At 41.1% G+C, this 16,467-nt stretch overlaps 2 protein-coding genes across 6 annotated transcripts in view; both read right to left on the reverse strand.

The window, feature by feature from the left end:
* The window catches only part of LOC129822732 (poly(U)-binding-splicing factor PUF60-like), a 28,803-nt gene extending 25,418 nt beyond the window's left edge, over positions 1–3,385 (reverse strand). For 2 of the 4 annotated variants that reach the window (XM_055881081.1, XM_055881077.1), the window contains exon 1: positions 3,282–3,378. In XM_055881081.1, the coding sequence (XP_055737056.1) occupies positions 3,282–3,302 (21 nt within the window). In that variant the 5' untranslated portion in view covers positions 3,303–3,378. Of the gene's footprint in view, positions 1–3,281 lie in introns of all 4 variants that reach the window. The other 2 variants (XM_055881079.1, XM_055881080.1) reach the window with 2 other exon arrangements.
* A 1,004-nt stretch (positions 3,386–4,389) lies between these two features.
* LOC129822733 (nuclear receptor-binding protein 2-like) overlaps positions 4,390–16,467 on the reverse strand; it is a 92,353-nt gene continuing 80,275 nt past the window's right edge. For both annotated transcript variants that reach the window (XM_055881082.1, XM_055881083.1), the window contains 8 exons: positions 14,003–14,098; positions 13,384–13,516; positions 9,818–9,971; positions 9,508–9,643; positions 9,325–9,378; positions 9,070–9,133; positions 8,154–8,209; positions 4,390–8,060 (listed from right to left, as the gene is read on the reverse strand). In XM_055881082.1, the coding sequence (XP_055737057.1) occupies positions 7,980–8,060; positions 8,154–8,209; positions 9,070–9,133; positions 9,325–9,378; positions 9,508–9,643; positions 9,818–9,971; positions 13,384–13,516; positions 14,003–14,098 (774 nt within the window). In that variant the 3' untranslated portion in view covers positions 4,390–7,979. The remainder of the gene's footprint in view (positions 8,061–8,153; positions 8,210–9,069; positions 9,134–9,324; positions 9,379–9,507; positions 9,644–9,817; positions 9,972–13,383; positions 13,517–14,002; positions 14,099–16,467) is intronic.

Consider the following 16,467-nt stretch of genomic DNA (forward strand, 5'->3'; position numbering starts at 1 on the left):
CCCTGTCGTGAAAGTGCTCGAGCCACATTACATACTTCCCACTTGCACCCATTTCAGCAAACAGGTAGCACCTGTCCAATATAAGCAAGCCAAAGCTTTCAATACATTTACCAACGCACCGTGTTGCGCTTCAGGGCTCGACATTAAGGCTTGTCCGGGGTAAGTACTTTTTTTTTTTTTTTAAAGTCAGACAACCACAAAATATTTCAGTTGTCCATTCGTAAAAAGTAAAAACAATATCAAACAATTACTCCGATCACAATTGGTTCAGGCAGCGCACAGCAGGGAATGGTTGACATTCTAAGTAAATCGGTCTTCTCGCAAAATCGTCTAGTGTCCGAACGGTTTGGCCTACAAACTATTATGACTATGGAAAAATGAGACTCTCACGAACACGATGGTGCTCCCTGTTTTGCTCTACGACCCCCACAGTTAGGGCTGTGAATTTGTCAGCCGGTGATTGTCAAGCAAATAACGGTTGGTCTCACGGTAATTGACCGTTAATTAACACATTTAGCGTCTCCTGGCTTCCACACCTACAAGCCACTGATGCAGACAAATCCATTATTTATTTTAGACAGTTCTAAAGAAACATGATATGAAGAAAATGTAGTCTTTTTCAGAAAAACAGAATAGCATACTCTGAGTTGTCCTTATGATAGGTCCTGATCTAGTTAATGCCATATGGCTGTGGGCTACACTAATTCATTTAGCAGACAAGATTTGGTTATAATTCCGTGGCATTATTTTATAGTATAAAGAACCTAATTGAACGAAGCTGAATATAATAGAAAGGATATTTTCTCCAAACGATTTGAGAGAGTGCGCACATGCGGCTATTCTGTGTTGAGCGGTTAACAAAGAAATAGGTACTCCTATATGCTTAAGTTAGAGTTAATAATGTAACTTTAGTTGTTCTACAAACGTTGGGCTATATGTTTTGATTTTTAATACATTGTCAGGCTGCATGAGGCAAAGGTCGAGTCATGCGTCCTCCAAAACACGACCCGCCAAACCACGCTTCTTAACACCCGCCCGCTTAACCGGGTAGCCAGGAGGAAACACAGTTCAACTGACGATCAAAGTTGGCCTGCAGGCACCCGGCCCGCCACAAGGAGTCGCCAGAGTGCAATGAGCAAAGGCAATGAGCAAAGGCCCCTCAGCCAAACCCTTCGCTAACACTGGGCCAATTGTGCGCTGCCCTATGGGACTCCCGGTCATGGCTGGTTGACACAGCCCGGGATCGAACCCGCGTCTCTAGTGACGTCTCAAGCACTGCAGTGCCTTAGACCGCTGCACCACTCGGGAGGCTTTCCAAACTGTTCTAATAAAGTGTTGTTTCTAAAGTTGCAGCTTTTAAATGGGAATAATTATAAAAGTTGGAGTCTATGCTATTCTCATTCACAGATTTATTTTGAATTACAAATATTTTAACCCACAAGAAGTGAAATTGAGCAAAATACCAAGATTGAAAAATATAATGAGTTGTCAAAAGAACTTAAGCTTTCCTCAGCTGTAGCCTATGATAGCATAGTTGGCCTAGGCCTAATTCCATATTATTCTAGCAATGTGCAACCTACCTACAATGCATATAGTAGCCTAGGCGAATAAGAAAGGATGATGAAACAATGCAAATAGTTTATAATTATCCAGTTCTGAGAACAGCAGAGTCGCTCTGCAGCTCATTATGATTTTCAACCCATCACAAGACGCACAACCAGGAAGGCTCTGTGACGGTGTCACTCGCTCCGTTACACACAGAGCCAGATATGTACAGTAGCCTAGGCCTCTCTTTCGTGCCACAGCTCCACCAGAGTGGAATAGGCTATTCGACAATTTTTGGCTCCACTAAATATATTTTGCCAATATCATGATGCCTCTTGTCCCTCGTCGTAGCACGCCAGCCAAATGCGTAGCGGGCCATTACATGGCCGCTTGGGGGCGATAACATCATCTATATATGGAAAAGCCCCGAAAATTATTTCAGACCCCTCATTTTCAGTCACCCTTTTGGCTGATGGTGTTATGGACCTTTATTTGTTGTTGGATCAAGTGGCCTAAGCTTTCGGACAAGTAAAAAAATCTGTCTTACTTGTCCCAAGACCAAATGGCTAAAAAAGTTTATATCAAGCCCTGCCGTATACTTAACAGTGATAGCCCCTTTCCCATCACATTACCCCGGAGTGGGAGATGTACCTTGCTACGGACACTCGCTGTTTACGAGTCACGCATTGAAGGAAGCAGTGTCATGGTGCGTTCTCGAAGATGGAAGTGGGAATTTACCACATACAATTGGGAAAAATCCACTTGAATGGACCTCCAACTAATTCCTATTGGGAAACTTGTCTGTCATCCTGGGCACCCACCTCCCACATGGTGACCTCTGTCACCTACTAACGAAATGGCCTCTAACAGCATTTTCTGTAATTAAAAGCAATTTATTAATGTGGTTTTTGAACTCTATAATTGGTTTACAATCATGAAAGTTGTACTTTCAGTTTATGGTTGACCATTTGCCAATGGACAATTCTCGAGTTCAAATCACATGAATGCATCCAACTGGTATTTATGACTTCACAACTGGAAACGTTAAATTCCCACCTCCCACATAGTTACAAACGCAGCATCAGAGTGGAAACCTGAGGCCCACATAACAACCCTGTCACAACAGACAATGGCAGGAACATTGTGAATGGCATTTAATTTTCCCGCTGTACCGAAACGTGATAACAAAAACGCAATAGTACGTACCCAACTGTGGGTTTGGTGAACCGTTACACCCCTAGTTACTAGCTAATGCGAAGCGTAAACAAGTAATACGCTTGCTAGTTAGCTAAATGACTAGCTAAGTTGCTACACTTGAGTGGAGCTCAATCGTAAGTAACGTTAGGATAGTTGAGGCGAGCTAACGTAGCTGCCTAACTTGGTCGTTGCAACTTCTTTAACATAGCTACCTAGCATATCACTATTTTCAATCATGCATTGTAATTCTAACAAGGCAGTCTAACATACTAGCATCTTTACCAGTGAGCTAACAATTGCTTTATTTTTTTTAGCTAGAAAGCATTAGTCTAGATCCAATTGTCGCAGTAGTTAGCTAACTTAGCTTGCTAGTAGTTGATAAAGGCCGCATGCCTAAATTCAGGTTTTGTGAATTAAACGTGGTTCACGGGAATAAACCAATAATTCCTACAAGATATGTAGGTTCACAACTATTTGAGAAACAGGACGGGGACAACAATAACTGAGTTCATATTTAACTTATTTAGCAAGTTATTTACCGCAATCTCCGTCACCGCCATGAAGCACACCTACTTGAATAGGCCCTCCACCAGTTTGCGAGTACCGCGAGACTTGCAGGACAAACACTAAACTCGCGAGAGCTTGATTCCAGGTCAGTGTTCAGGGTTTCTAGGTTTGATTTGGTCGTTCTTTCGCCCATTTGACTAAAGTAGACATGTGCTTGAAATTACACTGTAGTGCTGATGTAGCCATACAATTGCTTTACATTCATAGATGTGTTTGTCATAGTCAGGAAAGGTTAAAGGGGCAATCTGCATATTCAAACAATAAGTCGCTACCCCGCCCCTGTTTTGGTAAATAGCTGAGGAATGGGGCTTTGGATGAAAGGACTGACCATCCCTCAGAATTAAAGTTTTAACCATGTTTTGGCTTCTGATGGGGTAAGACCGTTGAACTAAACCCAGACTATCTGCATTGTGTGCCCCACCCAACCCCTCTTTTACGCTGCTGCTACTCTGTTTATCATATATACTTTCATGAACATACTACATCAATTGGCCCGAACAAACAGTGCTCCCGCACATTGGCTAACCTGGCTATCTGCATTTGTGTCCCGCCACCCACCAACCCCTCTTCTACGCTACTGCTATTCTCTCTTCATCATATATGCATAGTCACTTTAACCATATGTACATACTACCTCAGTCAGCCTGACTAACCGGTGTCTGTATGTAGCCTCGCTACTGTTTTTTCACTGTCTTTTTACTGTTTTTATTTCTTTACTTACCTATTGTTCACCTAATACCATTTTTGCACTGTTAGTTAGAGCCTGTAAGTAAGCGTTTCACTTTTGTATTCGGCGCACGTGACAAATAAACTTTAATTTGATGAGGCAAGTTATATTCTCAAAGAAAAAAAGGATGTAGCAATCACAGATTGACCCTTTAAGTAAAACCTCTTTCACTAGTGTGACCTCCCCCTGGTCACTGTCTGTCTGCTGTTAGGCCCCTCGACCTGAAAGTAACAGCTTGATTTGGGGGGAGAAAATGGTTACTTATCTGTGTCTTAAAGTTTAAATGTTTGTCAGGACACCCAGACCAATAATATATTTAAAAGAATAATAATAATCTTCAAACAGTCTCACCATGATGTGACAAAACATTTTTTTATTGTCATTCATTGCAGTACAATAATTTACAGAAGGATAAGTAGAACATGTCCAGTACAATACAGAGCCTACATTAATTCAACAGAATCCACACTGAGGAGAAAGTGATCACTACAGAAAAAGACTGATGAATGGGCATACATTTTTCTTGAGCAGGTCCCCCCTGGAGTCAGTCAATGACTAAGGCAATCTTGTAAAAGCAAAGTCTGAACAGTTTCAGCTATTATTAATACATGCATTGCAGATTATGAGACCAGATAAGAGCAACAACAGCACCACTCTAAGCATTCACACCTCTGTTCAAGGTAAACACATTTATCTACACAATATTCTACCGATAACTCTTCTCCCAGAAATGTTTCCCTCGAGACTAGCTGATAAAAGGCTGGACATTTTAAGAGAAATTAGCAGATTATGCAGCATCTGTACAGGACTGCAATTGTAATGGGGCCACAGCTTTACAGATAGCATAAGAAACAAATGTAATATTGTTAACAGATGCAGATACTGAAGAATATATACTGTTCAAGATTGATTAAGAACATAAAAAATTCTCCTCCCTAAAAACACTGGCAACTTTTTAAAGCCATCCATAATTTACTAAATCCATTTAGACCAAAATCCCTTATTACTTGACTCTTGCTTTCTTTAAAAGGCATTGGGGATCTGTTAATCTCTTGTGGACAGTCTACTGGGTTAACCGAGATTAGGGATCTGTGGACATAAAGGCTAAATAGCACATTTATTAACGCAGAATTCAGCTTCAACCTACTATACATAAGTATATAATGCTTTTTTTGTGTTGTGTACTGTAGTTATCTTAATTTGACCAGTTTTGTCACAGGAGTAAAATAATCCTGCAGCAGGATTTCATTAAACTAATAAAAAAAAGATTTTCAGTGAATTTTTGTAAATCACAAGTCTCAAGTCTCTGCGGTGCAGGAAAATTCTCAGCGACAGCAGAATGATCAAATTAAGATACAATATCTGTATCATTCAGTAAACCAGAAATTCATTGCTCCCAAATTATTTTTATTCTGGGCTTTATTTCTTCTGAACTATTTATGAAAACCCTCCATTTATATTCTTGTTCTAAAATGTCTCAATTGGAGTGGAGTATATTCACTATATTAAGTATACATATTCTATGTCTTTAGCTGCAATTCCTTTTCTAGAATGGATTTAAACATTTCTGCTGTGGCCCCTCTTCACATTCACAATCTGGTTTTCAGAATAAAGGAAAATAAAAGTATATCATTCTGTTGACAACACAATAGCCTGATTTGTTGACTGTCTGGAGGAGTTTTTCATCTTATTCTGAAGTTGCTTTATGTTGCTGTGTAATGTTTTATGGGTTTTGTACATGGTAGGTTGCCATCACAGGCACTTTGCAAGTCTTTGGCTTACAGAACACTTTCACAGGGAAAACCCTTAAAGAGCACTACAGACTAAAAGAGAGGCATCATCTCATTGCTCATTACTACTAATGCATGGAGAGTCATTCAGGCTAGTAAAGGATTGGTAGAATGCACTGCGAGTATGTTTGAAGACCATTAAAACTGAAACAGAAAAAGAGGTCTGTGCAACACCAATGCTGTTCATAGAACTATGCAAACATAAATAAGTTAAGTGTGAGCATGTTTAGCATTACCAGTGCATGTTGGACAGTTCTCATCTTTGTCATCAAAGTTACTCTCACTAGACATTTCTACAGTAGGTATTGCTGGGGCTTATAAAACTAGGGAGTCATTTTATAAAAAATCTTATTTTTTAAGATTATTTTCCAAAAACAATTAACATTTCTGGAGTTATAAACTGTAAATTAACATGAAAACATAGCTGTTTTATTGGTTCGTATCGAATTAACTATGTCCATCCATCATTGGAAATATCTCTACTGGCAGTACAGTAACAGTAGTGGCATTATGGAGGAACAAAGTCATGAAGACATTTTAAGGCATTACATCCCTTTTAGGCAGGGGTAATTGTCAATCTTCCACTGCATTGTGGGATAGCTGAACATACAGTGCATTTGGGAAGTATTCAGAACCCTTGATTTTTTCCCACACATTTGGTTACGTTACAGCCTTATTCTAAAATGTATTATATATTTTCCCCCTCAATCTACACACAATACCCCATAATGACAAAGTAAAAATAGGTTTTTAGAATCTTTTGCAAATGTATGAAAAAAAAAAAACTGAAATAACATTTACATAAGTATTCAGACCCTTTCCTCAGTACTTTGCTGAAGCACCTTTGGCAGCGATTACAGCCTCGAGTCTTCTTGGGTATGACGCTACAAGCTTGGCACACCTGTATTTGGGGAGTTTCTCCCATTCTTCCCTGCAGATTCTCTCAAGCTCTGTCAGATTGGATGGGGAGTGTCGCTGCACAGCTATTTTCAGGTATCTCCAGAGATGTTCAACTGGGTTCAAGTCCGGGCTCTGGCTGGGCCAGTCAATGACATTCAGAGACTTACCAGAAGCCACTCCTGCGTTGTCTTGGCTATGCGCTTAGGGTCGTTGTCCTGTTGGAAGGTGAACCTTATCCCCAGTATGAGGTCCTGAGCGCTCTGGAGCAGGTTTTCATCAAGGATCTCTCTGTACTTTGCTCCGGTCATCTTTACCTCGATCCTGAAGGTTCTCCCATCTCCACAGAGGAACTCTGGAGCTCTGTCAAAGTGACGGGTTCTTGGTCACCTCCCTGACCAAGGCCCTTCTCCCCCGATTGAACAGTTTGGCCAGGTAGCCAGCTTTAGGAAGACTCTTGGTGGTACCAAACTTCTTCCATTTAAGAATGATGGATGCCACTGTGTTCTTGGGGACCTTCAATGCTGCAGAATTTATTTTGGTATCCTTCCCCAGATCTGTACATCGACACAATCCTGTCTCGAAGCTCTACGGACAATTCCTTTGACCTCATGGCTTGGTTTTTGCTCTGACATGCACTGTCAACTGTGGGATCTTATATAAACAGGTGTGTGCCTTTCCAAATCATGTCCAATCAATTGAATTTACCACAGGTGGACTCTAATCAAGATGTAGAAACATCTCAAGGATGATCAATGGGAACAGGATGCACCTGAGCTCAATTTCGAGTCTCATAGCAAAGGGTCTGAATACTGAAATAAGGTACCTGTTTTTTATTTTTAATACAAATAAATATTTTTAATGCAAATATTTCTTTAAACCTGTTTTCACTTTCTCATTATGGGGTATTGTGTGTAGGTTGATGAGGAAATGTTTTTTATAATCCATTTTAGAATACGGCTGTAACGTAAAAAAATGTATACTTTCCGAATGCACTGTAGCCATGATGTCTATGGGTCCTCCAACCAGAGATGCTTCTGTCCCTCTCAATCCTGGCCTATCCTAGCCCTGTATGGGATGATCCACCAATCATCAGCCCCAGTCCCAATCACCAGGCCCATCCCTCAAACCCTCACTGGACACGACCCCCCTGATCCTGGCTGAGGGATCCTGCCTTCTGGCTCCTTTCTCTTTCTGTTCGACTGGTCAATGCATGAGGCCCCTCTCTGTGAGCCAGTTTTCATAACGGACCCTTCTCACTGTGTGGTTCCAGAGGCTTTGCCCTTGTGTCTGGTGAGCGCATCCTCAAGGAACCCTGCCAGCTTCTCACAGTCCTCCTGCATGGGGTTACACAGGGTTAGATCATTACAGGATATCGATTATAATGATTAAGGCCATTTGCAATAACATTACGCAAAAATAATACCTACCTCACTTATGAAAGCGTAGTGAACAAGTTCATTGGCAAGGTCTTTGGAGCTGTCATCTGAAAGATTCATTCAAAATGGTTGAGCCTCATACAACAGTATGCAATAAACACTATTGGTGTGCATGGCCAAAGAGCTCTATTTTCATGTCATCCAACAAATGTAAACGCCTGGAGTATACTAAATGGTATTGGCAATGGTGCTATGGTCAGATGACATGGAAATTGAGCTATTTGGCCAAGCACACCAGTGGTGGGTTTGGCGTCCGAAATAAGGATGCATAAGCAGAAAATAACCCCATACCTACTGTTAAAATGTGGTGGATATTTGATGTTATGGGGCTATTTTGCCTCCACTGGTCCTGGGGCCCTTGTTAAGGTCAACGGGATTATGAAGTTTACCCAGTACCAGGACAATGTAGCCAAAAACCTGGTTGCCTCAAATGGATCTCCCAGCAAGACATTAACCCCAAGCACACATCAAAATCCACAAAGAGGTGGTTAATTGACCACAAAGTCAACATTTTGCAATGGCCATCTCAGTCTCCAGACTGGAACCCCATTGAAAACCTGTGGTTTGACTTGAAAAGGGCAGTCCATAAGCGCATATTAATTATATCAAGGGTCTGCAAAGATTCTGTACGGAGGATTGGTCTAAGATCCCTCCCAATGTGTTCTCCAATCTCATAAAACATTTGAGGAAAAGGCTCAGTGCCATTATCCTCGCAAGGTGAGGTATTGAAAAAAGGGGTGTAAAACAAATCTCTATCTGAGCAATTGTGTATTATAATTGTGACTTTTTTTGTTGTTACATACAATAGAGCTCAGTATTTGTATTTATTTACTTTTTGCTCATCTTTATCAAGGGTGGCAATAAATGAACTGTGTTAACAGATATGAAAGTGTCCATTAGAACTCACTTGGAAGGATGTCACAGCTGAGTTGTCGATGGAGCTTGTCATCCATCTTAAGAAACAAAGAAAGCTAAGGAGAGGAGAGAGGAATACATTTCATTAACCCAGAATATGCTTATCCCCCAAATGCAATTAGTTGTGGGGATCCAAGGATTTAAAAAACAAGTAGAGGGGATGTTTTGTCATGTCAGTTATGGTAACTGCAAAAGGCTGCCGTGAGATGGACGCCATTACTTAAAAGAAGATTATAATCAAACTCACATGAGTTTTGGTCCCTTCTTCATTTGACTCCAAGTTACAGTGCATCTGAATCACCTGCAACACACCATCAGACCAACATTGCATTAGAGTGATAAGCGTACTTTAACTTGCAACACTGTCTCTCTCACACAGACATAAACAAATAGAATGAGACGCGGACACACACACACACACAGACCTCACCTTTCTGCTCTCTGTCTCTTGGGGCTCAGGGGTGGGGGTCTTTACCGACTCCACCTGTTCATGGGACAGGGAGAGGGCACGGGGAACGGGGTGGGGCCGCGATAACGCAAAGTTCATGAGGGGGTATATCCCATTCCTGAGGAGGAGGATTCAAAATAAATCAGGAGCCACAGGTGCGTATATAAAACAGGTGCGTATATAATAATGAACAAGGCAGTCCTCTCGGGTTGTGTCCTAAATTGCATCTTATTCTCTATATAGTGCTCTACTTTTGACCTGAGCCCAATGGGTGAGTGGAGTTAGCCCTTACTTGACGTCCTCCAGGAACTTGTCCAGCTCCAAAGGGGACACATGGGAGTACTTGAGCTGCACGCCAGGCCGGTTGCCATGTTTGATCTCCGCCATGAGACCGTTGGGATCAAAGGACTTGGTCTTCTCCTCCACACAGTTCTCTGGGAGCAGGTCTGGATAGAGAGGGGAAAGGGAGCTTTACATGGATTCCACACCAGGTTGTCTATTAGCAAATTTAATAGAAAAATGTTTCCACTTCCATTGTAACGAAAGATACATCCCACAAAATCTACATAAGACTATTTTTCAGCTGTCACATGACAAAAAGGAAATGAATGTGGAAACATTTTCTCCCTCCCATAGAAATGGCTAGCCTGGATACCACTCTGTTCGTGTCATCATGCCACTCCTTGTCATACCAAACAGACTGGTACCCAGGCTAGCCAAACAGACTGGTTCCCCCGGCAAAAGAAAAGAAATTCCTCATGAAACCCAGACCAAAAACATACCATGATTTGGGGGATTTTCACAACATTTAATCCAAAGAGCGGTCTTGTGGTTGAAGGAATGGTGGCATATATTCGACAATTGTCTCTAAAAGCATAATTGAGAAATAATGAATCAAAATTGGCATATTTCTGACATTTTGGCCTTACCCAGGCCTTCTTTAAGACTCCATAATGTTTAATTTGTAAGTGCTACAAAGCAAAATTTGGTGTCATATGAAGCTTTACCACTTTCGCTGTAATGTGTTTTCTTTCATTAATTTATAAATATTGAAAAATAAACATGAATATATTGGGAAAAACTTTTTTTATCCAAATTTTTCACTATATTGTTGAACATAATATACTCTATATATCAAAAATAATTTTATTTGTCACATGCGCCGAATACAACAGGTATTACAGTGAAATGCTTGCTCAAAGCCCTTAACGTTTTAAGAAAAAGTGTTAAAGTATTTGCTAAAATAAACTTAAGTAAAAGATTTATAAAATAAAAAAATATACAAATAATTAAGGAGCAACAATAAAATAACAGTAGCGAGGCTATATACAGGGGGTACCGGTACAGAGTCAATGTGCGGGGGCACCGGTTAGTCAAGGTAATTGAGGTAATGTGTACATGTAGGTTGAGGTAAAGTGATTATGCATAGATAATAATGTTCCAGAGTGGAATCTCTGCTACTTTTACTGTTATGATCCAACTTGTAAGCATTACCAACAGAGTGAATGGGAAAATGGATTCAAAATGGTCGCCCCCTACTGGCGATTTGCAGGATGTGCAATGATACAAGTGAAAGGAGGGTTGTGATTGGTTACATTACCTATACCAATTTCTCTGTATAAAATGGGTGATAACTTTAAAACTAGCAGAGGTTCCACTCTGGAACTTTGATATGCCCGTAGAGCATATTATGTTCAACAATATAGGTAACAATTATTAAATAAAAACATTAGTTTTTTAAATATTCATATTTTTCAATATTCATAAATTAATGTAGGAAAGTTATTGAAATCAAAACACTACTCATATTATCGAACAAGCAGTAAAGCTTCATCTGACACCAATTTTGGTTTGTAGCACTTACAAATGAAACATTACGCAGTCTAAAAGGAGGCCTGTGTGAGGCCAAAATGTAATAAATATGCCAAATTTGACAGGACCGTAAAAGCCTTGGTTTCATGCATGTTAACATTAGAAGTCTACTCCCAATGTTTGTTTTATTCACTGCTTTAGCACATTCTGCCAACCCAGATGTCTTAGCCGTGTCTGACTCCTGGCTAAGGAAAACAACCAAAAACCCTGAAATTTCCATCCCTAACTATAACATTTTCCGCCAAGATAGAACTGTCAAAGGGGGCGGTGTTGCAATCTACTGCAGAGATAGCCTGCAGAGTTCTGTCTTACTATCCAGGTCTGTACCAAAACAATTTGAGCTTCTACTTCTAAAATGTAATCTTTCCAGAAATAAGTCTCTCACAATTGCTGCTTGCTATAGACCACCCTCTGCCCCCAGCTGTGCCCTGGACACCATATGGGAATTGATTGCCCCCCATCTATCTTCTGAGCTCGTGCTGCTAGGTGACCTAAACTGGGACATGCTTAACACCTCGGCCATTCTACAATCTAAGCTTGATGCCCTCAATCTCACACAAATTATCAATGAACCTACCCGGTACAACCCCAAATCCGTAAACACGGTCACCCTCATAGATATCATCCTAACTAACTCGCCCTCCAAATATACAACTGCTGTTTTCAACCAAGATGTCAGCGATCATTGCCTGCATCCGTAATGGGTCTGCGTTCAAACGACCACCCCTCATCACTGTCAAACACTCAGAAAAACACTTCAGCGAACAGGCCTTTCTATTCGACCTGGCCGGGGTATCCTGGAATCAAATCAAGTTTATTTTATATAGCCCTTTGTACATCAGCTAATATCTCGAAGTGCTGTACAGAAACCCAGCCTAAAACCCCAAACAGCAAGCAATGCAGGTGTAGAAGCACGGCGGCTAGGAAAAACTCCCTAGGAAGAAACCTAGAGAGGAACCAGGCTATGAGGGGTGGCCAGTCCTCTTCTGGCTGTGCCGGGTGGAGATTATAACAGAACATGGCCAAGATGTTCAAATGTTCATAAATGACCAGCATGGTCAAATAATAATCAGGAGTAAATGTCAGTTGGCTTTTCATAGCCGATCATTAAGAGTATCTCTACCGCTCCTGCGGTCTCTAGAGAGTTGAAAACAGCAGGTCTGGGACAGGTAGCACGACCGGTGGACAGGTCAGGGTTCCATAGCCGCAGGCAGAACAGTTGAAACTGGAGCAGCAGCAAGGCCAAGTGGACTGGGGACAGCAAGGAGTCATCATGCCCGGTAGTGCCATTGACCTCATCCCGTCAGTAGAGGTTATTCTTAAAAGTGCCTTCCTCACCATCTTAAATAAGCATGCCCCATTCAAAAAATGTCGAACCAGGAGTAGATATAGCCCTTGGTTCACTCCAGACCTGCCTGTCCTTGACCAGCACAAAAACATCCTGTGGCGTTCTGCATTAGCATCGAATAGCCCCCGTGATATGCAACTTTTCAGGGAAGTTAGGAACCAATATACACATATTCCTAAAACTGATTGTAACTATATATATCTATTGTGAAGTATGATATCATATTTGAATATGGTTTATTATACTTGTATTATATACTAGATCATATGGGTTGAAAAGTGTTTTGTTCTTTGACATAAACAAAAAAATTCAAGTGAAAGCGAAAGGCCATAGCTTTGAGGGGGTGAAAAACTACTACATTATTCAAAATATTGCCTTCTTGGTAGATTGTTGAATACAGCCATATCAAAACCGTGCAAAATGGCTGTCAGCTCAAGAGGTTTTATTTCTCAATTATGCTTTTAGATACAAATATCAAATCCTTCCTCCAATTCTATGGATGAAATGTCGTGAACATCCCCAAAATCATGGTATTTTTTTTTGTCTGGGTTTCTTGAGGAATCACTCAATCGGCAATTCCACATACTGCATGCTGTGTGCTTTGGGGCTCCAGAGGTGAGGACTGAGGAAACACTCACACTGGTTGCTGATGAGGCAGTGGGCAGCCAGAAGCTTGAGGGAGTGGACCTCAAACAGCACGCGGTGGAATAGCAGGTCGTGGGCTGTGGGCCGCTGCTTGGCTTCATGACGTACACATGACTGGGTGAACTCCTGCAAGAGGGAGTGGAGCCAAGTTAAAGCTATGCAGTGTAGTGGTTAGGTTTTGATAAATATAAAGCATGTCAAATTCCATTTAAAATGTGAAGTTTGATTTAACTTGACCAGATGGCTTTCTTTCCTGACCATGTGACCTAACAAGGAAAAACTCTGTCTGGTTTCCTGGTCAGGTCACGTAGTCAAGGAAAACTCCTGTCCCTACTGACAGCGGCAGGTAGCCTAGTGGTTAAAGCGTTGGGCCAGTAACCGAAAGGTAAAAATCTGCCGTTCTGCCCCTGAACAAGGCAGTTAACCCACTGTTCCCCGGTAGGCCGTCATTGTAAAATAAGAATTTGTTCTTAACTGACTTGCCTAGTTAAATAAATCCAATTGACAACGTGTTTGTTTTAATCAGAGAAAGTTTCATGTGTTTTGTGCATTTGCCCACTGTGTTGCTAGGCTATATTTGGGTCCATGAAAGGAAACATGAGTGAGACTCACTCTCATGAGGGGATCCTCCAAAGACTGGCCTGCGTTGGTGATGGCCTCCTTGGACACAACAGCATCCCCATTAGCCTGGATTTCCAGGACAGCCATCTATAAATAAATTAGGTTATGTTAAGAATGGACATCAGAAGCGGTGCATGGGTAAAATCACCAGGGAAGCAGGTGAGGCAGGTTGTAATATGGCTTTTTTCCCCCTATGTGTTGTGATACAGTTGAAGTCGGAAGTTTACATACACCTTAGCCAAATACATTTAAACTCAGTTGTTCACAATTCCTGACATTTAATCCTAGTAAAAAGTCCCTGATTTAGGTCAGTTAGGATCACTACTTTATTTTAAGAATGTGAAATGTCAGAATAATAGTAGAGAATGATTTATTTCAGCTTTTATTTATTTCATCATATTCCCAGTTGGTCAGAAGTTTACATACCAAATACTAATTGAGTGTAGAATTGCCTTTAAATTGTTGAACTTGGGTCAAACGTTTTGGGTAGCCTTCCACAAGCTTCCCACAATAAGTTGGGTGAATTTTGGCCAATTCCTCCAGACAGAGCTGCTGTAACTGAGTCAGGTTTGTAGGCCTCATTGCTCGCACACGCTTTTTCAGTTCTGCCCACACATTTTCTATAGGACTGAGATCAGGGCTTTGTGATGGCCAACCAATACCTTGACTTTGTTGTCCTTAAGCCATTTTGCCACAATTTTGTAAGTATGCTTGGGGTCATTGTCCATTTGGAAGACCCATTTGCGACCAAGCTTTAACTTCCTGACTGATGTGTTGAGATGTAGCTTCAATATATCCACATAATTTTCCTACCTCATGATGCCATCTATTTTGTGAAGTGCACCAGTCTCTCCTGCAGCAAAGCACCCCCACAACATGATGCTGCCACCCCTGTTCTTCACGGTTGGAATGGTGTTCTTCGGCTTGCAAGCATCCCCCTTTTTCCTCCAAACATAACGATGGTCATTACGGCCAAACAGTTCTATTTGTGTTTCATCAGAACAGAGGACATTTCCCCAAAAAGTACGATCTTTGTCCCCACGTGCAGTTTGCAACTGTAGTCTGGCTTTTTTATGGCGGTTTTGGAGCAGTGGCTTCTTCCTTGCTGAGCGGCCTTTCAGGTTATGTCGATATAGGACTCCTTTTACTGTGGATATAGATACTTTCGTACCCGTTTCCTCCAGCATCTTCACAAGGTCCTTTGCTGTCGTTCTAGGATTGATTTGCATTTTTCGCACCAAAGTACGTTCATCTCTAGGAAACAGGACGCGTCTCCTTCCTGAGCGGTATGACGGCTGCGTGGTCCCATGGTGTTTATACTTGCGTACTATTGTTTGTACAGATGAACGTGGCACCTTCAGGCGTTTGGAAATTGCTCCCAAGGATGAACCAGACTTGTGGAGGTCTGCAATTTTTTTTCTGAGGTCTTGGCTGATTTCTTTAGATTTTCCCATGATGTCAAGCAAAGAGGCACTGAGTTTGAAGGTAGGCCTTGAAATAGATCCAAAGGTACACCTCCAATTGACTCAAATTAATTAGCCTATCAGAAGCTTCTAAAGCCATGACATCATTTTCTGGAATTTTCCAAGCTGTTTAAAGGCACAGGCAACTTAGTGTATGTACACTTCTGACCCACTGGAATTGTGATACAACTGTAAACAATTGTTGGAAAAATTACTTGTGTCATGCACAAAGTAGATGTCTTAACCAACTTGCCAAAACTATAGTTTGTTAACAAGACATTTGTGGAGTGGTTGAAAAACTAGTTTTAATGACTCCACCATAAGTATATGTAAACTTTCGACTTCAACTGTAATTGCGTATTTTGCTTTATAACCTGCTAGTTCATATGCCTTGACACTGTGATATATAGACCTAAGGCCGAGACAATAAGAAGACACAATGGCAGAATAAATTCTACCACACCTTTGTTTCATCACAAAACCAAAGAGCAACACCTGTCCGGTAAATGCGTAAAAATATATTGCATGTAACAAACAGTTATATGACATACAGCAAGGTCAAGCAAGTTAAATCTTCCGACAACTAATTAACTATTGCTTTATAACCAAGGCGAGTTACCAAGTTGCAAAGAAAACAGGCGCTGCTTCCACTATTCCAGCACCATTTCAACACCATCTAATCACCTATGCTTAGTCTAATATAGTGACAACTAAAAGATAACAAAAATAATTTAGTCCAATCAACATAAGCTATATGATATGGCTATCCATGATAATGATTTATGTGTGTGTGAGACTCTACTTGCAGAGAAATGCCAGTACCATCCTCCTCTTTCATGTTGCCTAAACGGTCTATGACTTTGTGATACAAGCTTTTAGTTTTTGTTGTCCTAGGCCACCTGGCTAAAATGCTTGCTCGCTAGCCTAACTTCCCTTTTATGCGCAATGATGCGCCAGGCCAGCTATTTAACATTAGCCTAACATTTCTACATC

This window comes from Salvelinus fontinalis, chromosome 25 (assembly GCF_029448725.1).
Source record: "Salvelinus fontinalis isolate EN_2023a chromosome 25, ASM2944872v1, whole genome shotgun sequence".
NCBI classification, from domain to species: Eukaryota; Metazoa; Chordata; class Actinopteri; order Salmoniformes; family Salmonidae; genus Salvelinus; species Salvelinus fontinalis.